The sequence below is a fragment of the Prunus persica genome, chromosome G1, assembly GCF_000346465.2.
Source record: "Prunus persica cultivar Lovell chromosome G1, Prunus_persica_NCBIv2, whole genome shotgun sequence".
Lineage (NCBI taxonomy): Eukaryota > Viridiplantae > Streptophyta > Magnoliopsida > Rosales > Rosaceae > Prunus > Prunus persica.
The window spans coordinates 22,348,739-22,372,699 of record NC_034009.1 but is presented as its reverse complement, the minus strand read 5'-3'; the positions used below and the strand labels follow the sequence as shown (position 1 = coordinate 22,372,699).

Genomic DNA, 23,961 nt, shown 5'->3' with positions numbered 1-23,961 from the left:
TGTATAATTATTTTTTTAGACTAAAAAGGGAAAGAGAGGAGCAGGGTCTGTTTCACAGTCCACTGAAGAAGAAGAAGAAAGAGATGGAGCGCGTGAACTCATGGATGTTAGTGGTGATGGTGATTTTTATGGCGGTGAGGGCAGAGCGAAATATTAACAGGTCGGGAGGGGTATATTGGTCCACTGCAGAAGAGGAGGCTCTGGCTCAGACTCAGACTCAGACTAAGGCTCGGGACGACGACACCGCCGTTACCGACCTGGACGCCGACGGCGGATTCTCCTCGCTCGAAGGAATGTTACAGTGGGCCATAGGCCACTCCGATCCCGTTCAATTGAAAGAAACGGCGCGAGATGTTGAGAAATTGTCTCCTACCGACCTGAGCAACCGTCAGGTCGAGATAAAGCAGCTCATGGACGAGCTGAAGACGCCGTCTGATGCGCAGTTGATGCAGGTTGCGATAAATGACTTGAGCAATTCGTCTTTGTCTCTGGAAGATCGGCACCGCGCGCTGGAGGAGCTTCTGATACTTGTGGAGCCAATTGATAATGCAAATGGTAGGTGCGATTTGTGATTTTTGTTATTTGGATTTTGTGTCTTGTATGGTTGTAAATTGAAGTGAGTGAAATGGTTGACTTGGGGTCTTGCAGATTTGAACAAACTTGAGGGGCTTGTTGTGGTTACTCGAGAGCTTGATCATTCTGATGCAGATACAAGGAAAATGGCTGCATGGGTGCTTGGGAAGGCCAGTCAAAATAACCCAATTGTTCAGAAGCAGGTATGCTCTGCAATATGCATAAATTTTTTTTGAATTTTTTGAATGTTTTGTGTGCGTAGAGGTTTTACTTTCGGGTGTTGGAGTTAAGAAGACTTGTTTGACTAAATTGCAAGCACATCAGGTTCTGGAACTTGGGGCACTGTCCAAGTTAATGAAGATGGTGAAATCTGACTTTGCTGAAGAAGCCACAAAAGCGTTGTATGCTGTTTCGGCCTTAATCCGAAACAATGTAGCTGGCCAAGAGTTGTTCTATGAGGAAGCTGGGCATTTACTCCTTCAGGTGACTAATTAAAATGAATAAAGCAAAGCATTTTAATGAGTGGTCTATTTTTCTAAACCGGTCATTTCTGTTTGTAGAACATTATGAGTGAATCAAGCATTGATATCAGACTTCGTAGAAAAGCTGTGTTCCTTCTGGGTGATCTTGCTGAGTGTCAATTGGAAAATAGGGAGAAGGATGAGCTACCCTTTTTCAGTAGTCGCATTTTCTTGAAGTCTGTGGTTGATCTGACATCATCCGCTGACCTTGATCTGCAAGAGAAGGTCTTTTCTTAAGCATTAGTGTAATTGCATTTTGTTGTTGTTGCTGAATTTCAATTATCATCTTTATGACATGCCTGAGTCATTCTAGTTATATTTTGATGTGCTTACTGCACTTGCTTTGCTGATTGGTTAGACTAGAACGTAGGTGATTCTGTAATGCCAGTAATGATAATCAGTTTTTCTTCATTTGCAAATAAGCAGGCGCTTGTTGCACTTAAAAATCTTCTGCAACTCAAGACAACTGAAGCTCTGGTTTTTAAGGACTTTTGTGGGTTGGATGGTGCATTGGAGAGATTGAGGCAGCGGCTGCAGGATTTAATGGTAGAGGAAGAGCACAGGGATTATGTGATGGATGTGGAAAGACTCCGGAGTGAAGTGCAGCAGATTTTTGATAGAAAGCTGGAAAAGGTGGCTACTGGACTAAGTGGTTTTGGATTGTAATCTGTTTACTAGTCTTATCTGAACAAGCATCCTGTAATTTTGTTTGACTTAGACTCTTCTGAGCGACAACAGGTAGCATGGCGGGTTCCCATATGATGGGAATGTGATCCTTCACCAACATTACTTACTTGGAGACGTCTGGTACTCATGTGTTTATGTGATGCTTTTGATCATGGATCTGTATATATCGAACATTTTGATGTAGTCTTTCCCTTGAAGAAATTTAAGGGCTAGGTTTTGGTTGTAACTCGTAGACATAGATTGACAGATGAAACTTCATGGGCAGAAATGTTATGTGTTAAACTTGATCTTTTTGGAAAATGAATTGATATTGATACATTCATATCCTTCCAGATTCATTCCGTTTTTGCACATGTGCATTGCTCAATGTGATTTCATTTTTCATTTTGCACATATCCACATTTATGTATGCATTCTTGCATGTGTCTTCTGTTGCATTTTCTTCTTTTTTGGAGAGTTCTTGATAAACTGTTAAATATAGGCCAAATATGGGTTTGGAGATCGGATAAAAAACAATGTTTTTTCTATAAAATTGTACCAAGTATTTATTGATGAGGTAAGAAAGAAGATTCAGTTCCTCTTTGTTGTAGATTGCTGCACAAAAGTCTACTTGACCTGATCAACTGATCAAGGATCTTCACTCTAATTAGTCGACTGACTTTTGGTGTCAATTAAAAAAGCGCTGTCGACCTCACGTCAACTTCAGTTTGTCGTGCTAAAAAAGCATCTTGACTTGGGCAGCGGGGCCTGAGCATTCGTGAACAAGTTTCTAACGGATTACCATTAAAATTACTCCAGCGCAGAACAAAGAGAAAATTTTCTTGCATCCTCAAATAAGAGGCCGTCTTTAAAGAACCATTCAAATTTACTTTCTGCAAATTTGACAGCTTATTTGAGTATTTGGTAAAAATAATAAAAAGATTTAGTCCTGTCATCCCTAATCGAAAATGATATCTTCTGTAGAGACTTGAAAAACAAAAGTAGCAGTTTGATGCTTGATCCCCTTTCTAGTAGAGTAGTTGAGCCTCGTCCAATCAACAATTTTTTTTTTTCTTTTCGCAAAAACATATTTTTATATTGAAAATAAATGTCCAACTAAATTGCTGCTTATTTAGTTCGGGGTAGGTATAGAACCATTTATATTTTTAAGGTACCGCAAATATTATTTGCAGGGACAAAACAATGATGGTTTATAAATACAATTGGGGCCCAATCAAACCAACTAAACCAAATCCGGGTTGAAGAAATTTATTATTATTATTATTTTTATTATAATTGCAAATATGTAAATGGTATTTTAGGAATAATAATGGGTGGAAAGATAGGTTTGTGTTTTTTTAAAGAGATTTTTGTACAAAATGTCACATAGACTTATACCTTAGTTTCAATTTGTCACCTTAAAGAAAAATTTAACAGAAACGTCTTAATTTTTCAAAATTCATGATTTGTCATCTGACTTTAATACTATTCAGTTTTTCATCCATTTTTAAGGGTATTTTATTCTTTCCATTTTCAAAAAAAAAAAAGAGAGAAAAAAGTGACATCTCTCCCTTTCTCCCCCACACCAACCCCACCTGTCTTCAAAACACATCGCACAGGTGCCTCTTCCCCCCTCTAGTCCATCTCTCTCTCTCCTTTTCTCTCTCTCTGAGACTCTATTAATTTTTTTTAATGGTATTCATTGAGAATGGAAATGGAAAAATACCCACACAAAAAAAAAAAAAAAGGTGGACTCGGTTTGGGTGGGTTGAGAAAATTTGTGTGTGGAGGATATGTGTTTCATGGTCGATAGAGGAGGAAGGGGTTGTGAATAAGGAAGGGGGAATGCTCATTAAAAAATAGAAAAAGGAAGGAGGAATGGATTTCAAGATGAACAGGGTTGGTTGGAGCCGCCAGTAGAGCATAGGGGAGGGGGAAGGTGATTTTTTTTTTTCAATTTTAATTATTTAAACTATTAAAAAAATTATAATGATTTTTCCATTTTTAAAATATCCTTGAAAATAGAAATACTAAAATACCCTTAAAATCTATGAAAAATTAAAGTCAGATGATAAATTATGGATTTTTTTAATGATTTTCTTTAAAGTGACAAATTGAAATTGAAGTATAAATTCATGTGACATTTATTATACGGTGAGTGAGAATATAAGATTAGTGAAAAAATAGAACATGTGGATAGAAATAACAGTATTCTTTATAAGATATAGACGATTCAACTATCCAACGCTGGTAGATATGACACAACGGCTGCAGTATGTTTATTCCCTTTTTAGAAAAACTACCTCTGTTAGTCCTTTCACAACAACCAAAAAACAATTTGAGATTAAGAGGGGTTTGGGATCTGGATCCATTTGCGGTTCGGGTCGGGTATTGTAGTAGGTCTGTCACTGTCAGAGAGTTTCAGACAGGAAGACTAGTAAGTAAATGAGAACACAAAGCCAACGAAAAATACTCAGAAAAAAAAAGGTGTGATCTTTGCAGACACATCTCGCAATTTTGTTAGAATTTGAACCATCGATCGATCATCTTTGCATCTACCAGTCCATCCCAGACTTTGTATCTTTGAAAGAGAGACTTTCTGTGTTGCTGTTGTTGTTGTTGCTCGTGGACTTTCTAATGGCTTTGCAGACCAATAGCAGCAATGCCTTGCTCCCAAAGTGCGTACCCGTTTTCTCTCTGGCCGGTGAGGTCCGGCTCCGGACCCGACTGGTCGGAGATGGAATCTGGGCTCGGAGGAGAGCGGGAGGGGTTTGTATGATCACATGCAAGAGCAGCAGCAGCAGCGATGGCGGCAAGAAGGCAGGGGGAGTGCCCAATTCCAACTATGTGGTGCCGTTAGACAAGTCGTTTTCGTCTTCCAACTCTTCCTGCATCACCCGCCCTCTCGCTGAAATCCTCAGAGACCTCAACAAGAGAATCCCTGATAACATCATCCAAGCACCTCCTCACCATCACTCCACCTTCATCCCCTGGTAGTTTTCATTTTCTGTTTTTGTTGATTTTCTCTGTTCCCAATCAAATCTCATGTAAAGTTTGTGTAATTTTGTATTGGGTAGGTACCATGCGAACCGGATGTTGAGCTTCTACGCTCCTGGTGTGTCCTCTCTTCACCTCAGCTTCTCAATTTGACCATTGTTATTATCATTTCAATTTTATTGTTGTAAAAAATCCAACCTTTTTTTATTATTATTTTCAGACAATATTAGGCAATCTATTACGCCCTTCTATAACCAATGCGTAGTAGTTCGTGTGTTTTCAACTGTTATTATGTGTTCTATAGTACCATAGCCTATTCATCAACTTATACATCCATCCATGTCTGCTTTCAACAAGCAATTAGATATCTGCATCTTCATTTTTCTCATGCATTTTGGCAAGTACATGTCATATTATGTGCACATACAAATGCTTGGGCCCTCTAGCGGTGACTAGTGAGTCATTATGTAGTTATTGCATTCAGCATTGTACTCAATTCAAATTCGTTTGGTTTGCAAACCCCAATGTGTTATGAGTTTGAGACAGAGTCTTAAGGTTACCAACCCATTTCAAATCTATTAGCAGGAACTTCGCCAACTACTCTCTTGCCATTTAGAGTGGATTTCCGATAGTAAACTTATTTTAATTTCCTCCACCCTTTAAATGTTTATAATTCTCTATATGCTATTACTTGTTAACACTCTTTTGGCAGGATGGTGTGGAGAAATCCGTGATGTAATATTTTCTGACAATGGAAGTGTGACTGTGGTATACCGTGTCACTATACGTGGATCTGATGGAGAGGTATTGCTCTTCTTCCATTTAGAGTGGTGTATTTCTATATTACCTTATATCATGTCTATTAACTAATAATGCTGTTCAACAATACTCATTCCACCTTAGTTGTTACTTGATTACATCTGTTTTCTGTCTCTTGTTGTGAGTGGTTTCGGCGGTGGTTGACTAGCACTTTTGGGTCTTATGTTTAATCTTATGAAAAATTCCCTTAGTATTAGTTGGTTCTTTTATACTCCACTAAAAGGGGAACGTGTTGGTTTTGAAGGTTATGATCTATAAACTTTAATTTTGTACACATGTCTGAATAATGATTTCAGTTGAATCCAAGGTTATGAAAGATGCTAAGCATGATGAAAAAGAGATGGCATAAGAACTTGGGAATCTGTTGATCTCTTTCAGAGTATTCTGTATTTAATTCTGAGGGATCTCCATGAATTTTCCTTAAGTGCTAAAGCATCTAGGGACCTCCTTTGGTTAGGGAGACAGTCTATTGAAACCTAAGGTTATTCTGATGATGATCCTTGTATTCTGGGAGTTAGGTGTGGTGATTGCCTTTTGTACTACATTAGGTGTATGATATGCAAAGGGCTGGAAATCGCTGAATTATGTCTTTATGGGAAGTTGTGATTGCAGTCTTGAGAGTAGCCAATTGACTAGATACTCTAGCTTCCACACAAGTTGTGGGTATCTTATTTGTGAATAGTAAGACATAGAAGATGCTGATAGTGTAAAGAGGATTATTTACAGAACCTCTTTCCTCTAGTCAATTTTGTTTGCTGATGTGCTTTATAGCATTTTCATAATGGTTTCTAAGATAGACTTGGGTGGGATAGAAAATGTTTTTGCAGGCGAGTAGATGATATCTAAAGGGGCACAAAGCCTTTTACCCTGGACAATACACTATTGAAACAAGGCAACTGAATGAACTGAAGTAAATAATTAGAATTTGTCTGTCTCTTCCAGTTGAAAACTAAAGGCAGTGAGGTAACTTGGTGTTCAATTACTCCTTGGATGCTTTTTTTTGGGAAGTGGGGTTTTGACCCTGTTTAATGTGATTTAACTGCCATGGATTCTTTTCATATCCTTTATCTCTACAAGTTCAATTGTAAATCTCATATGCTCTAAGGTGCCCCTAGTTCGATCTTTCAGTTAACAAGACACGAGTGACCTAATTAAAGAAAAAAGAAGTCAATCCAGTGTTACTTTGGCTATTTGCGACTTAACCGTAGGCCGATGGAGTTGAACATGAATGATGTTTTATTACAGTCCTAATTTCTTACAGATGTTCTGACACACCAATTTCAGGCACACCGTGAGTCAACTGGAACAGTATCGCCCAGTGATGGCCGCAATGCCGATCCAGTTACCGCAGCGGAGGAAATAGCTTTCTGCAGAGCATGTGCTCGGTTTGGCCTTGGCCTCTATCTGTATCATGAAGATTAGACGCAGGATGGCAGGAGGGTTGACCTTCTCATTGTGGCATCTTTTTGTTTAGTTCGTTATGAAGTCAGATAGTTCTGCCTGTTGATGTAAATATCTGACAAATGAGCTGTCATATAAAGTTTATAAACTGGTCTCATATTTATATGGTTCAGATTGTGGGAAACAAATAATGGTGCGAACACTGCAGATCCATTCATGTCTAATGCTGTAGACATTAGATACAAAGTCAGATATTTATGAATCAAATGGAACAGTCTTCTCCTTGTTTCAAAATGCTGCTTGTTTCTGTTAAACATTACAAACCACAATGATGTACATCTGCATTTAAACAAAGGCTTTGGTGTGTAAAAACATGTTTGATTACTTCTATAATTGGGCGTCTCTGAAATTACATGAAATGAAGATAAAACTGAATATGAACAAGACTTTGTTTCCAAATCAATTCCTTTCATTGTCCTGTTAAATATCATATCCTTGTCTAAGTGAGATAACAATTGCTGTCTCTCATGTGTATGCTATTGCTTGTCCAACTCTTCACGGCTTCAAAAGCTTTGGACCTGTGTTGGAAGCTATCCAAGATACAACCACATCCACAAGCAGGCCTATGTCTTTAGATATTTCTGCACGAAGGATCTTTGAATCCACGCCTAATGAGTTGCCTACTTCTTTAGCAACTGTCTCCCATGGTGTCCCCACGGTGAGATTGGCCAAAATCTCACTTCCACGATTTACTGCATCTGCCATTGCTGGAGGCACGTCTGGGAGAGCCTGCATGATAGAAATATTATCTAAATTGCTTGTCTCTTTGACAGAGATGGACAAATTGGAACTGCACTCAGGGATTCTAAGCATACATTTCCAGAAGTAAAAGCTACGGAAATATATTCCCCACTAAATGGTTGGCACAAAAATCACCTGTTGCAAAGGAAGCCCGTGATCTCCAGGCAATAAGCGAATTGACATGTCTAGCATAGAACTGATGGCTGAATCTGAACTTAGCAACTGTGCTAATATTGAAGTCTCATCAATTGTATCATCCTGAAACTTCACCAGAAGATTCCTGGAAATACCATAGTACGATTTTATCTGAAGAAAATGTCAATAAATGGAAAATGTAAGTTGTAAACCTTAACTCAAATTTGAATTCTTATAATAAAAAAAGTACAATGACTTGATTAAGGGAAGCATAGAATTAACTTGTAAATAGTTATAGGTTTGCTTACAAGTCGCCGAGTTTCTTCAGGTTTTGGAACAAAATCTTCTCTTCCCTTAACTAAGTCCATATACAAGGGAGGGAGCTGCTCAACTAAAGGAAGAACTTGCTTCATGATGGGAGGGCTAAGGTTTTCAAATTGCTTCAAAGTCATTTCTGCCTGCAAGCATTTTCATAAGAATTGATGAGACAGTTGTTACTAAACATATTAATCGCTAGAAATGAATAAATGCACTTACTTGATGAGATGATCATATAATCAAGCTTTATGTGGCATGGTTCAAAAACTAAAATATACAGATATATAGACACGCACATATATAAGACATTAATAATATAACTCCCACCCCAAAGCGGACTGTTGGTGATGATGCAATCTGAGATAAAATTGGTCCGAGGCCTTGAGCCACTGGAACAAGAACAGGTGAGAACAGAGGAACAGCTGAGCTTGCCTCCTGTTAAATCAAGGAAGAACAAAAAATTTCAATCTCAAATGTTCTACAGAAATAGTTTGAAAAACCATATGTAGAGTGATTCTGCGGGTGTCTGCGTGTAAGTTTTACTTCTTATTTTTTGTTCCTTTTCCATGAAGTAAATATGATGCATGTGTTGAGGGCATGAGATAAGAAAAGAACGTGTACAATTCAACTGGTTTCTGCCTAAATAAATAAGGAATTGGAAGAAAAATGTAAAAGTTAAAAAAGAAATAATCTTGAAAATTTCTATCCACTTGGTCACACAAAGAAACTAGGCAAAAACAAGGGGGAATATAAAGGATGTGCTGCTAAATTTCTTTCTATAGAATTATGAGCTGAAATGCTGCACCTCTAAATTTTTAAAAGAGAGGATTCCACCTCTAGTTATCTCAATTTCTTCTCTTCTCACCAAGTTCTGACATGTATAATAATGAATTCAGGAGGTAAAATACCTTGTTATTGAATGCCATCAACACATTCCCATTTCTTTGAACAGCATATCTTGAACCTGACCGGAGTCACTAACGTAGTGAATTTCTAAAACCCCAATCATTTGCACCAGTAAGAACAGTTTGTTAGGGAAAAACTAAAAGGCAATACCGATCAGAAGGTGGATGACAGATCCCAAAGAATGGCCAATGCCGAAAGTAGGAAGATCTTGAACCTGTATAATCAAGAATCTTAGGTTTTGTTTACCTAGGGAAGAAAATTAAGCAGAACAACAAACATACAGATTCTGAAAATAATAAATAGAAACACACCGTCTCTTTAAGAAACCGATAACACCGATCAAATTTGAATTGGACTTCATCTGCAATGAAGAAGTGATCAAATCCACTAGCATATGGTGTTGCAATCACCAAAATACCCCTACAGCACAGAAAAGGCTGAATCATATTTTTCTTCTTTCTTAAAAGCAGAAAACTCCATCATAATCTACCAATAGTAGATAGACTAGGACCAAACACAACTTTCTATAACAACCACAATGCTCTGGACCTTTAAAGAATCAGATTGAATCATGTAACATAGGGATCCAAAGTGTACATACATAGCTATACTAGCATGATATGGACTATACAAGCTCATTATTAGACAACCAAAGTTTGAATTGAATCTCACCTTTCTGAGAGGCGCTCAAGAAACATGCGGTAGGTAAGTTGAGGGGCAGCTCCAACAAATATGCCACCAATAAAATGTACAACGGCCTTGGGTTCTGAGGTTTTTGGTTTGAGAACCCATGCCCCCTGAGATAGATAATGATAGATTGGTTTAGTGTGGTTACGAATCCTTCACTGAGAGAGAGAGAGAGAGAGAGAGAGAGAGTGGCTGCTTTTGTACAGACACTGTCCAACATATACTCCTTATTCCTTGAAACATTGTTAGCCGGCTTTCAAGTCAGACATGAAATGCTAGAGAAAGTTTCTTGGATTAACACTCGCAGCCACTACCTGGTTGTGTGGGGTGTTTGACATATATTGTTTGTTTGTATGGTTTTGAATATTATAAATCTTGCTTTTGTATCTTAACAAAAAGAATATGCAAATTCGATCAAGTTTCAACCTAAAGCCAATTTGCACCTAGAATTCACCTGCATATTCTACTTTTAACTAATAAACAACCTGTAAATGATTCCCAAGACATAATTCATCACAGCAAATAAACATAAGAGAACAAAATTTGAAATCCTGTTATTGGTCAACTTATCCAGAAAAGCTTTGTGCATTAAAAAAAAAAAATGTAAACGTGTGATCATCTGAAAAGCTATAAGAGAACGAAATGAAATTACACCTCCACTTGAGTCCAGTCGCTTGAACCAGCCCAGCGACCTTGGGATTGCCTTACAGTCTCCGTAAGTAATCTGTACGTAGATAAAAGAACAAGCTTTGAATTGGAGTGTAGATTTAACCCGAGGGCAAACAAACAATTGCATCAGCCATCATAACAAAGCTGAAAGAAAGGGGCATAATAAAACATAACCTCTCAATCTCAGAGTAGAGCTTGATCCCAGTTGGCTGTGGAGCTTGCGGCTGTGATTGTTTCTTGGTGGCATCGTCATCATAGTTACAGTAAATTCTCCTCCGAAGATGGCGATGGGAATTTGAAAGCCTGAAAGTACGACTTTGCGGTTGAATTAGAAGCCGCTTGTTGAAAGATTGATGAGGATGGAGATGGGGATGAGGCTGCGGGCTCCTTACCCAACTGGCCATGCTTTTTTTCTTACGTCAATTGTTGTAACCCAACAACGAAAGCTTGTATATTCTCTGCAAATTCCACTCTCTTGTCACTCTTCTTCAGAATGGGTAAGCTGGTTTCATCTTCCTTCTTCAGCTTTCAACATAAATAATCAGAAAATATGGTGATGTGGCCCAACCTGAAGCCCCACACCCTCCAAACGCCCCTCTTCATTGGTTCATCGTGATGAAGTCAAAAGCCAATATAAATAAACAAGTTTTAGTAAATAATAAGAAAATTAGGCATTTCCTATTACAACTCAATTATTTTGGTGCAATTTATATATATTTTTCCTTTTTTCTTTTTTTTTCTTTTTCTGATATGTTTCTTCTTTTTGGCATGGAGTGTGAAATTTGCTTGTTTATTTGCTCATTTGTCTTCTTTTCCTTCTTCCATCTCCCTTTCTCACTTCTTGTTATCTTTCTCCATTTTACAATTTAACAGTTCACTTAGCATGTTTGTCGTCATTAAGGAGGTATTACATTTTTATTTTCTATATGATTTGTTTTTCTTGGTAAATTATTCAATATTCATTCCTATCGGGAGCTTTTTGAGTAATGACCATTCATTAGATTTGTTAGTGAGTTACATATTTCTCATACATGCGATTCAATTAATGAAATTAGAAATCCTTAACCATCTCACCATAAAATTCTTATTGGAGTATATTCTTACTTTCGTGTATCAAAATTTGCTTTCTTTCCTCTATATTGTATGCCAACTTCGGGTTGCTCAACGAAATACCAAAAAATGGTTGAATAATTTCACATATAAATGTATTTATTAGGATTTCAATATTGTAGATTTCAGTTAATTAGAGATTCATATTTAAGTTAATAAATTCATGTGTAAACCAAATCTTTGAAGGTGTCAATTAAAAACAAATAAATGGCCTGTTTTGTAATTTTAGGTGGATTTTGTGTTTTTTTTATCATCCTTTGCATTATTTATCGTCGGTTTGTGACCCGTCAGCGAGCGTCTCTATGCTAGCAAGTCTGGATCGACAGACAAGAACCAAAGATGAAGCCTGCGTGCTTATTTCTGAACAAAATGCCTAAACTCAAACGCCGGCTGCTCCTGACCGTGCTGCTGCTGCTGGCAGTCTCTTCAGCTTCCTGGTTTGCCATCTTTCTCCTTCATTCGTCAGAAGAACAAGGCAGCCCTTCCAATTTGGGTCGTCTCTCAGCTTCTCCTCCCACACCACTTCCTGTAGATTCGGGTCCTTACCACAACTGGCAGCTCTTTGCTGCTGACTTTGAAGACATGATCCAAAGCTTCAAGATTTATGTTTATCCCACCAATTCTGCTTCTTCTTCTTTTGCTTCCTCTGCTTCCATTTTCCTTCCCCACCCAAACCCATTCGATCCAAAACTCGGAAACTACTTCAGCGAGCACATGTTCAAGCTGTCTCTGCTTAGCAGCTCCCTCATCACCACCAACCCAGAAAAAGCCAATCTCTTCTTCCTACCCTTCTCAGTCAATCTCCTCAGAAACGACCCACGTGTCCATTCTGAGCCGTCCATTGCAGATTTTGTTGCCCGATACACCACCAGCATCAGCCAAGATTTGCCCTTCTGGAATGCCTCTCTAGGCTCTGACCATTTCTATGCCTGCTGTCACTCTGTTTGTCGAGAGGCCTCCTCCAAACATGTTGGGTTGCGCAACAATGCCATTCAGCTCACTTGCTCCTCCAGCTACTTCCAAAGATTCTACGTTACCCACAAAGATGTTGCCTTGCCCCAAGTTTGGCCTCGCCCTCCTCAGCATGCCCTCAACCCCCCACATGCCAGGTAACCCTTAAATCACTCACTTTTCTCAATTGAGATTTGTATTTGTAATCCAACATTTTTGTTGATATATTTGATTTTTGATTTTTTAGATTGGCAGTTTAACAACATAACATAAGATGTGATATTTTTCCGGATGCAGGGATAAGCTTGTGTACTTTGCGGGCCGAATTCAAAACTCTAATATCCGGCAGCAGCTGGTAGATTTATGGGGCAATGAGACATACATGGATATATTCCCAGGGCAACCATCTTACCCTTATGAGGAGGGGTTTAGGAGGAGCAAGTATTGCCTCCATGTTAAAGGCTATGAGGTCAACACTGCCAGGGTGAGCGATGCCGTACATTATGGGTGCGTTCCTGTTATAATTTCCAACCACTACGAGCTTCCATTTGCCAATGTATTAGACTGGAGCAAGTTTTCAGTTATTGTCAACAATGGCGATGTTGCCTTGTTGAAGAGGACATTGTTGTCGATAACAAGACGAAAGTACATGAGCATGTACCATAATTTGTGTGAGGTTCGAAGGCATTTTGTTTGGCATGAGACTCCCAAGGGCTATGACTCTTTCTACATGACTGCTTACCAGTTGTGGCTCAAAAGGAGCTCCCTGCGTCTGTCTTCCTAATTGAACGGTTGAGGCTTTGAAAATTGTATATTTTACACTTGTGACGCATAAAATCTTGCCATGCCATGTATGGCTTGCACCATATTCTGAATCACATATTCAAGGCCAAAATGTAATTCATCCACAGTGAAAGATTCAACGGATTCTTCTTCACAATAAAAGGGTAAATAGACATCTCAGTGAATATACAAGTAGAAACAGTCTTCTATAATTCAGTTACACAGCACGCTTTTGGAGGTTCTTATAACATGTACGTTTATTTATAATTAAAACTACATTTACTGTCCTGCGGGCTGTGACTGGTATGTGCGCCGCCTCAGCTGAGACTCTGGAGTAGGCTGCTGCAAGAAGATCCTCGTTGGATCATTAGGATCGACATACCTGCAAAATAAAAAATCATAGTTTAACCAGTGATCCTTCTCTAAATCCATTTGACTACAAGCACACATGGCAATTATGTGCAAAATATGTCACTTACGCATGTCTCATCATCTCATCAACAGGAGTTTGCGCTGCCTGTAAAGGATCCACATGAGGCTGTGGTCCTGCATTGGGGTGTTGATGTTGATTATATTGTCTCACTGAGGAGATCAAGTTGAAAAAAAGCGGAACAAACGTTCCACAACCCCCTTCTTTGAACAAAATCTTGAATGAGTGAGTGGAATAAAGAGCCCCATGCTGATTTTCTGGAACTACCTAAAATTAGTCATCAAGACAAATAAGATCTCCAAAATCATAAAAGGGTTTATGTACAATAATTGAAATCCTTCTAACCGATATACTTACAGGCTCCACTTGACCAGAAATGTTGTTGCAGAAAAAAATTGGTTGATTGAACTTTTCACCATGGACATAAAGCTGAAGAATGAATCAACACAAAGGTCAGTGAGATGCAAATAAATGGATATAAAAGAGCGACAGCAAAAGACATCAAATTTGTGCCAAAACTGCACCAAGACAAAAGAATCCTTACAAACTTCAAACAAGGAAGCCGATCATCACAGACAACAGCACTTTTTAGCCTTACACATAATAATAATAGCACTCACCTGAGCCCCTAGAATTAGGAACCAGCGAGCACCTGAAACCCAGCAACTGTTGGATAGGATAATATCCAACGGTTGTTAGAAATAGTGGCAAATTACTGCTGTGGGATAAAAGTGATTCACTGGGAAAATTAGGATTGTTGTAGTGGTGGATCATGGCTGGCTGTAGGTTTGTGACAAAATTGTGACATAAAAGGTTGATTAAATATATTATAATTTTGAATTACTCTTTGTTAGATAATGGAAGTTAGATGCCGGGTTTTCAAAATCAGGATCCTACCTAAGAAGATCCACAAGAGAGCACTTGAGATCCAATCATAAGATCGTATCAAGGATTTTACAAACTATGTTAAATAGCCCAAAGTAACATATATTGCAGAGAAATCATCAAAGTTCATCTAAATCACACTTATAATAAAAGGGAAAGAAGAACTCAGAAGTAACATCAAATACAAGTATTTGACATATACAAAGTCTGAATGTAGCTCACAATACTCTAATCTTAACCTAAAAGCTATTTTTTTTTACCCTGAACATTTCCCCTGTGTAAATGCTAAATCTATCGTAGGAAAAATATCCCAATCTCTTCTTGAGACCACCTTCCACAGTTAAAATCACAATTAAAATAAGAACAAAAGTCCAGAGACTTACACCAGAGAACAATAAATGTTAAAACTTCCTTTGTTAACATATTTTGGCATCAAAATAAAAGTCAGAATCTTTGGTCAAGATACATTCACTATGCAGGAAATCAAAACCACAAGTCATGGAAACCCACAATCACAGAAAAAGGGTTACAGAAGAATCATTAGGTGCAAAGAAACTTTGCGAGTTGACTCAGTTACAAGTGAACCTCTCAAAGAAAAAGCAAAATAACGATGGAAGGAAAGCAATGTTGACTTAAAACTACGTATCACATACCAGGGGCATATCAAACGCAATAAAGTTTCCAACAGGCTTGTTTGAAACAAAGACCATGCGTATATTTGACAAGTAGATTGTCCCCTTTGCTTTAAGACGACCACCATCAGATCTGAAAGTCGAAGGCAATGCACAATTCAACACCAAATTAGGCAATTACTACACTGCCATCTTCCCACTCCAATAGAACAGGAAATGGGATTAAATTAACAATTTACTCATTTTTATTCTTGCACCCTCCCAACACAAATCAATCAAGCTACGATTTTGGGCATACATTCAATCAAATTTCAAATCAATACCCCATAATTTTTATTTATTCAAATTGGGTACTGAAAGAGCAGAATGAATGAATGAATTAGTGTTGGCAAAATCAAATTAAAGCGCAAGGCCATGTTTCAAAGAGAAAGAGAGGCATCAATTAAATCAAACTTGTAAGAGAATATGGCAAATTGAATGACGATGAAGATGACTGAGGAGAAGGGAATTGAGAAGTGAGAACGAACCCAGGAATCTTATCGACCTCGAACTCGACGCCGTCTCTGGCGAGAACGAACATCTCGTTCACAAAAGGAACAGGCATGCCATTAGGGAACAGTTGAGGGTTCACAGCCATCTCTGTCTTCTTTCTCAATTTCTCAGTTTCTGTCTCCTTCTTCGTCTGCCTCCGCTGCAGAGGTATCAAAATCCACCACCGCGTTGCTTTGATTTTGGTTTGGGATGGGAATTTACCGAATAGAACACGTCTTTAAAATTGTTCCCACGCTCTGACCGAACGCTCCAGCACTTACCCGCTTTCCATAACCTTCTCGAATGTAATCTATCATTCCCAACTCTTGGATTACAACGATTCAAGCGATTTGTGGTTACACGATTGGATATAAATTGAACGGTTTACTCATTCACTCATCATTAGATATAAATTCAACGGTTCTCTCGTTCTTGCACTTCTTTCAAGAAACTTTTTTGAATCATTGGATTAATATCCAACTTTGGATGACCACAATCTCTTAAACTCCTGTGGTTCAAGTTCAAGAGATAAATTTACTCTCCAAAGGAGACTTTGGAAAATGCCAAAAGAGAGAGAAATTTTTCAAAAGAAGCCAACATAAACAAAATTGCCCTTATTTATTTTTGAATTTTCTAAGGAAGTCTTTACATTTGCTTGTCTTTGATTTGAAAATTGAGAGGTTTTTCTGTCTTTTTTGAAAAAGCTTTTGTTTTTTCCAAAAGTGAATTTTTTTTTTTGGGCTGAAACCTAAATTTACTCTCCAATCTCATCTCGTAATCTCTCTGTATCCTATACTATTTTCCTATTTGTCCTTTTTTCTTTATCAATCTTTTTTCATTTTCTTTGGGATCTTATTTACTAATTGAGAAACATTATCCACAAAAGTAACTATGGTAAATAGGAATTCATTCATAACATTTTGCACAAATTTAACCAGCATCAATAGTAGAAAAAATGAATACAATTTTTTTAAATATTTACCTTAAAAGCTAAAAATAATAAGTAAATTTACGTTTTAGCTACAAAAAAACTACTTTCAATTGATTATTACTTTTGCTTTAATTTTCTTATTGTTTTAAGTAATTCACTCTCATCTCATCTCATCTTGTTACACATGGCGAGGAAACAAAACCTTAAGCCCCCTCTCTTCCCGAAAACGCACTTAGCGCCGTTTTCACTTTGAGGGGGAGGAAGCCATTGTTCTTCTCCCTCTCCTCTTCTTTCTAGGGCTGACATTTTAGACCGATATACAACAAAACCGCAGTTACCGACCGATTATTCACCGCAATCTAACCGTCATCGCAGCAAAATCGACCACAATTTGCTGTTTTTTAAACTGATTGCACTGTGCAGTTGTCGATGCGGTTATGAAAATCTCAATTTTGTGATATACCGCAAATAATTTAATTAAATATTTATAAAGAAAAATGCTAGGCTTATCACATTTTTCGTACCACATTGTGTACCATCTCTCTAATAGAGATGGGCCCAATTGTATTGGTGGGCTCCATCTCTATTAGAGAGGTAGTACACAATGTAGTATGCTTAGCATTACCCATTTATAAATATTTTATATTCACTAACAGCCATTAGATGAATCTAACAACTAGGATTTCTTAGTTTCGATCAATCCTAGCTGTCAAATCAATCACTTGCACATCTCATCTCTCTCTCTCTCTCTCTCAACTTGTCAATCTTACTCATCTCTCTCAAACCCTTCGCGAAAACACCACAGACCTCGTCGCTTCTCTCTCTCTCTCTCTCTCTCTCTCTCAATCAACCAATGTCGCCACCTTTCTCTCAGACAATGTCACTGCCTCTCTCAGTCACTCATCATCGTCCCCGCTCTCAATCTCTTAGTCCACCTCGCTGCCTCGTCTCAGTCTCTCTCTAGTCTCTCATCTCAGTCTCTGTGTGTGTCGTCTCTTCCTTTCGGAAAGAAACTCATCAACCTCGTTGCCTCTCTCAGTCGCTTATCATCGTCTCTGCATCGTTATCTCCTCATCTTCAAGTAAATTTTTTACCCAATTTCTGAAATTGAACTTTGAATTGGGGTTTAATCTAGCAATTATGTTTTGTTCATTATGTTTATAAATAATTTGTTAATTATATTTAGGATACGTTTTAGGGTTAATAAAATTGTGAATTGATCAGTACTGAGGGTTTAGGGTTAATGTGAATTGATTGGATATGTTTTAAAATGTGAATTGAATAGATTATGTTTTTAAGTATAATTTAATTATGTTGGGCTATTTTTTATTTTAATTTGACGGAGTTGTTTAAATGATATTTTTTTTCATCAAATAAAGGGGATGGCTGTCTACGTGGAAATTTATTAAAAGTGAGTGACCACAAAAATAATTCATCCATATGTAAAGGAATAAAAGTTGTTTTGATGCAAGGGTTGTACTTAGAGTGTTTTTATCAAACACTAAGGCCAAGGAGTGATAGTTTACTCAATCTCAAACTCCTCAAGACTCATGGCCTATAAAAGAGACACGCCTGCGTTTAAGAAAAAAAAAGAGGAGTAGAGAAGAGAATAGCCGCAGAAAGAAAAAGAAGCATATGAGAGAATAGCCGCAGGAAGAAAAGAAAGAGAGCAAGCACGCCAAAGAAAGCAAAAGTCATCTCAAGGTAAAATCATAGTTTCATGGCATAATTTTCTTGTTTGCTCAAGACTTCAGGTTTCAATCAACCTGAGGGGTCCTGGCGATGATGATTTCTATCATCATAAAAAAGGTCAAGAATCTCTCTAAGGGACGATCTGCACCCAGCTTTTTGATCAGTCCACAGAGATTCTTGGCTATGATGATTTCAATCATCATAAACAAAGTTAGGAATCTCTCTCCAAGGATTGGCTTCGTTAAAATAATTCCATCGATGTTTTCAGTCCACAACCAACAGGGAAGATTGTCTTCCATGATGATTTCAATCATCATATTTCCAACAGGCAACTCTGGTTAAATGCTTCCAAATGCAGGGGATGTCTCAAATCATGGAGAGTTGAGGAGGATATGGTGGTGAACCCACCATGGAATCAAAATCAAAGAAGGAGGGCATGTAAAAAACTCTGTATGGAGCATCTAAAAATAAAAGGGTCTCACGGCAATTGAATTGCCTCCCTATGGGCACTTGCTGCCAGCAAGTCAACACAGAAAAAAAAAAAAAAGAAAAAAAAAAAAGAAGAAGAGGAGAGCCAGCGGTTGAAGAGATAACGGAGCAAAAGAAAAGTGGTGGGTGTGTTTGTTGTATTTTGTTTGCAACAAGGGGCAACCAAAAAAAAAAAAGTAATGAAAAAAAAAAAAGGGATATTCACTATTATACCTAATATAGGAGCCCAAATTATTTAAAAAAACCATATATGAAATGGACTTTAGAAACACACCTAAAGTCCATTTACAATATAACAAACAAACTTTTAATTTCTTTTAAATTACAAAACTGCTATTAATTTCTTAAAATAAACCCAACTCCAAAACCTCATAAAAAAAATCCAAAACACTCAATAGGGCATCAAAGTAATTTAATAATCAAAATTAAATTCAATACGTCCAGCTGTCATTTTTTTGGATATATTTATAAAAATTAAATGGTGTAGGGTCTATTTATAATTTTAATTCTAAGAATGGGTATATAACTAAATATCTGTAATTGTTTCTCTTGTTTTGTCCTTCACGTGGTAGCATCCCCATGCCTTTCTTTAATTCTTTTATATATATATATATATATATTTATTGATTGAACTAACTTGGCTTTTTTTTGCATGGACAGCAACATCAATAGCAATAGAAGACGCTCTAGTCAATTGGATGCTTCTGGGATTCAGCTTCGCAAGTGACTTGGAACCAAAAGAGGCAAATTCTCTTATTGTCCTTTGTGTGCTGTAACTTTCCCAAGGTCAATAACCAAAGAAAACCTTTGAGACTTTCAATTGGCAGGACGTAGAGTTCCACCTCCCTTTTTCTTGCTCATCGCCAGCTACACACAAGGGGAAAAAATCCTCTTACTTTTCACGTGCTAACCTATGCCCATAAACTCCATTTTCTTTTTGTTTGCTTATATGTTTCTGACATTTTGTCTTCTCTTTTTGTATGTACAGATTGTGCTGCCAGATTGAAGGCCTTCAGATTTCTTTATTTGGTGGAGAAAACAATCTGTCCTTTTGCTTCAGAGACCAAAGAGAAAGCTTGCGGTTTTTGTCTTGCCAACTCCTCTTCTTTTTGTTTACTATTGCTATACTTTTACTATTGCCCATCTCCTTTTCTTTTATTCAATTTTCAGTCAAAGAGAACCATTCAAGACAGCCCCTTTATATATGAGATATTTAGTCATATACCTATTCTTAACACTAAAACTATAAATAAATTCTACACCATTTAATATTTATAAATATACCCACAAAAAACCCAAAAAATGACAGCTGAACCTATTGAATTTAATTTTGATTATTAAATTACTTTGATGCCCTATTGAGTGTTTTGAGTTTTTTATATGAGGTTTTGGGGTTGGGTTTGTTTTAAGAAATCAATAGCAGTTTTGTAATTTAAAATAAGTTAAAAGCCTTTTTGTTTTGTAAATGGGTTTTGGGTATGTTTCTAAAGTCCATTTCATATAGGTTTTTTATTTTTTATTTTTTATTTTTATTTTTTTATAATATGGGATCCTATATTAGGTATAATAGTGAATCTCTCAAAGAATTATCTCTAATTGGTAGCAGAGGTCAAGCAAAGTCTATGGTTTGATAAAGAGAAGTTCTTTGCTTTAGTTTACTGTCGTGCAAACGTATCTATTTAAAAATAGATGCATGCGTGGTCTAAACCTATATGGAGAAGGGCTGCTGTTCTTCTTATCACTCCAAGGTCTTCCAATTCAACAAGGAACATTTGGCTCATTCAAAACCCACTGGGAGAAGGATTTTCATTTTGGGGTGCCTTAATTAAATTTGGGACCATGTGATTTCGGCACCAAGTCTGAAATGAATGGGATATGAGAAAAGGAAAAAATATATACCTCAAGTTGCAAAATGTCTTGGCAAGTGGACATTTGATATAAACTCAAAATAAAATATTTGAAGACATCGTACATCCTATGTCTCGATAACCGTCCGTTCATGTGGGTTATTTCTTAAATATGTCAAAACCTGACAGTCTCAAGACAATATTCTAAGATTTGGCGACCTCAAATACAATGGACTTGTTCATTACAAATCTCAAGCCCAATGGACTTGTCCATTGAAAACAATCCAGTTGGCGAACAGTTGATGCAAAGTCTTAAGCTCGCAAATTATGGATTAATTGGCTTAAATTGCTAAAATGCCCATTAATTCCCAAATCAACAAATTGAAGCCCAAGTGGTACAAAACCACATCAAAGGCCCAAGTGGTACAAAATCACGCAAATTAAATCAAATTTTTGGAACTACGTTGGTTTGATCCCGTCAAGGGTATGTAGGCAGTCTAACATCCCAATAGACGCAACCATAACCAAATTTAAATCCCTGGTTTATCTTAACCAAATTTTGCCAAAACACTTTCCCAAGTGCAATTGTCAATTTTAGGAAAAATTAATGGGATAATCAAAATTACTCATTATTTTTCTTGGACATTGACAACAAGAAAAGTGGTACAAAATCATCCAATTTTTCATGGGTCATCTACCCATGCAAATTTCAATTCAAATCTCTCAAACACAAATTCTTAATTAGTGGGCCACACTTACCCGCTAATTTCTAAATCTTAAATCCGAACTACGTTGCTTTGATCCCTTCGAAAGGGTACGTAGGCAATCTAGGGATTCAATCTAGATGCAACCGTCCAAAACACAATTCCATATCGAATTCCTAGTTTATTCACACTAAATTCACTCAAATGCTTCTTAATACAATTCAAATCAAATTTCCCTCGCAAAGAGTCATTTATTCATTGCGATTCTTTGAACTACGAGTGGCTTGATTCCCGCAAGGGATACGTAGGCACCTTGAGGTTTGACTTAAGGGCAGCCACAAAACCAAATACACACGTTCTATTTCTTTATGATGGAATCAAAGGGTGTTCCCTTGAAGCAAGAGATTGTAATTAAGAGACACTACGTCTCGAATAGGTTGATCCTAAAATAATAAAACCCCATTAATTAATTAGTGGTGGTGAAATTATGTTGAGAGGTTCACATTTTCCTTCAACAGGAGTTTAGGCTGTTTAGGGTTAATTAAATAGTTCAATTGAATTGATTTTGCTTTGGACCTTTTATTTTATTGTGTTTACATTATATAGGCTAATTTTGAGGGTTTCAACATTAGGGCTTTGAATTGGGAATGGAATTGGAAATTATGATTTTCAATTGATTTGGTTTCTATTTTTTTAGTTTAATTTGTTGTTTTGTGTTTTAATTTGATTATGTTTTAATATATTAATATATTAATATACTTCTATGTTGTTCTTGTTGTGTTGTGTTTAATAGATGAAGTCTAGCCACTCTAACACACCTAATGCCTCTAATCCCTAAACACAAACCGAAACACTAGAAACACAATCTCCAACTCAAACACCACACCCCCACACACGAGGGGATTATTGTGTGAGATAGGAGGAAAAATCGAAAATTGAAGGTATGGTTACATTGCACAAAACAAATAAAGAATGATGGTAATCGGGTAGAGAAGATTATAGGGGGTTGCAATTATTGCAAATTGGAGACGCTGACGGACCCTAAAAAAATGGGACAATGAGTTTAAACTTACATAGAGAGGAGATGCAAGCTCTTTCCTCTTTATTAACAAGGTGATGTAAATCAACCTTCCTTGACTTCGGATACAATAGGTAGTGGATTGGTCCCTCACACATTTAATAAATAAAAAAAAAGCATGAGTTAAAGATTGTGAGGTACATCATTAAGGATGAGCATCCTTTTAGAGTCGTTGTGGGCTCGGGTTTTAAGGAAATGATGTATGAGGTGCAATCTCGATTGAAGGTACCAAGGGGATGTGGGAGTTATACATGCTTGAAAAGGCAAAAATAATGTGTGATTAGTGAACAAAGAGTTAGTATTACAATCGATACTTGGACATCTATCTAAAACATAAATTACATAGTTGTGACAGTTCACTTTATGGATAGTGATTGGAACTTGCGAAAAAGAATAATTAGCTTCAAAATGATCACTAGTCACAAGGGCATTGACATAGGGAAAACCCTAGATGCATGTTTGACGGATTGGGGTATACACAAGGTGTTCACAATTACCGTTGATGGGGCAGTTGAATATATGGCACAAACCCTAAAGGCAATGAATACCTTAATGTTGGATGAGAAGTACTTGCACTTGAGGTGTGCTTGTCACATTCTTAACTTAATTGTTAAGGATGGGTTGAAGGAGCTTAGTGCCTCAATTGAGGGTATAAGAAATTGTGTAAAGTTTATTCACTCTTCTCCGGCGAGGTTGGACAAGTTTAGAGAGTTTGACATTGCATGTAAGATGGATAAGATGACAAATGTGCCAATAGATGTGCCTACAAGGTGGAATGCAACCTACAAAATACTTGAAGGTGCATTCAAGTATAGGCAAGTCTTTAAAAGGATGTCCATGGTTATAAAGTGTTTCAAGCTTACTTTATAGAGGAAGAGAATGTTAAGAAAGTGATGGTTAAGAGAGTAGGACCTCCAAATTATGATGATTGGGAGAAGGCATTAGCTTTTGTACATTTTCTCAAAAAGTTTTATGATGTTACATTGAAGTTTAGTGCAATCAAAACTCCACAATAATTTTCCTAGAATTGGTTGGGTTACAAGTTCTAATAGAAACAAAAATGAAGGATCCTAGAAATCCTACTATGCAACAGGTAGCATCTTCAATGAAGTTCAAATTTGACAAATATTGGGGGAGCTTTGAGGTTGTGAATAAGTTTATATTTTTGGGCAATGTATTATACCTAGGGATGAAGCTTCAAATGCTCCAAATAAGCTTTGGCAATCTTGGGGCGGATGCTAGAAAGCAAGATGAGGTTGTAAAGTGTTTGAATGATTTATATAATGAGTATAAAGGGTTGGGGATGATGTTGTGAGCCAAATTGATGAGGATGAGGTTTCACAAATTGGTGAAAATGTAGATGCCACATTTCAACTAATGCAACAATTTGTGCAAAGAAGGAAGG

General features: G+C 37.2%; 5 protein-coding genes and 1 long non-coding RNA gene across 7 annotated transcripts; 4 read left to right on the top strand and 2 right to left on the bottom strand.

Annotated features, from left to right (window-relative positions):
• LOC18789881 (hsp70 nucleotide exchange factor FES1) lies at nt 28-2,116 on the top strand. 2 transcript variants are annotated; one of them, XM_020569003.1, is made up of 6 exons: nt 28-555; nt 649-776; nt 898-1,056; nt 1,134-1,319; nt 1,521-1,727; nt 1,833-2,116. In XM_020569003.1, the coding sequence occupies exons 1-6, from the start codon at nt 84-86 to the stop codon at nt 1,854-1,856; spliced, it is 1,176 nt and encodes a 391-aa protein (XP_020424592.1). In that variant the 5' UTR covers nt 28-83; the 3' UTR covers nt 1,857-2,116. The 2 variants fall into 2 exon arrangements, with proteins under 2 accessions (XP_020424592.1, XP_007223010.1); XM_007222948.2 differs by having other exon boundaries at nt 29-555; nt 1,521-2,116.
• LOC18788792 (DNA repair RAD52-like protein 2, chloroplastic) lies at nt 4,134-7,239 on the top strand. The gene is made up of 4 exons (XM_007223382.2): nt 4,134-4,753; nt 4,838-4,875; nt 5,470-5,561; nt 6,861-7,239. The coding sequence occupies exons 1-4, from the start codon at nt 4,398-4,400 to the stop codon at nt 6,996-6,998; spliced, it is 624 nt and encodes a 207-aa protein (XP_007223444.1). The 5' UTR covers nt 4,134-4,397; the 3' UTR covers nt 6,999-7,239.
• On the bottom strand, nt 7,261-11,096 carry LOC18792904. Its single transcript, XM_007222226.2, has 10 exons — nt 10,668-11,096; nt 10,479-10,548; nt 9,810-9,934; nt 9,449-9,557; nt 9,288-9,351; nt 9,140-9,195; nt 8,559-8,666; nt 8,222-8,371; nt 7,914-8,084; nt 7,261-7,766 (listed from the first exon to the last, which is right to left on the bottom strand). The coding sequence occupies exons 1-10, from the start codon at nt 10,895-10,897 to the stop codon at nt 7,533-7,535; spliced, it is 1,317 nt and encodes a 438-aa protein (XP_007222288.1). The 5' UTR covers nt 10,898-11,096; the 3' UTR covers nt 7,261-7,532.
• Nucleotides 11,861-13,420, top strand: LOC18790283 (probable glycosyltransferase At5g03795). The gene is made up of 2 exons (XM_007226495.2): nt 11,861-12,712; nt 12,852-13,420. The coding sequence occupies exons 1-2, from the start codon at nt 11,943-11,945 to the stop codon at nt 13,336-13,338; spliced, it is 1,257 nt and encodes a 418-aa protein (XP_007226557.2). The 5' UTR covers nt 11,861-11,942; the 3' UTR covers nt 13,339-13,420.
• LOC18793244 lies at nt 13,455-16,155 on the bottom strand. Its single transcript, XM_020554955.1, has 5 exons — nt 15,812-16,155; nt 15,306-15,417; nt 14,125-14,196; nt 13,817-14,034; nt 13,455-13,719 (listed from the first exon to the last, which is right to left on the bottom strand). Exons 1-5 carry the CDS (start codon nt 15,919-15,921, stop codon nt 13,617-13,619), a joined length of 615 nt encoding a protein of 204 aa, XP_020410544.1. The 5' UTR covers nt 15,922-16,155; the 3' UTR covers nt 13,455-13,616.
• On the top strand, nt 17,979-20,203 carry LOC109946644. The gene is made up of 3 exons (XR_002269745.1): nt 17,979-19,049; nt 19,588-19,830; nt 19,916-20,203. It is a non-coding gene; the product is annotated as an uncharacterized LOC109946644 (long non-coding RNA).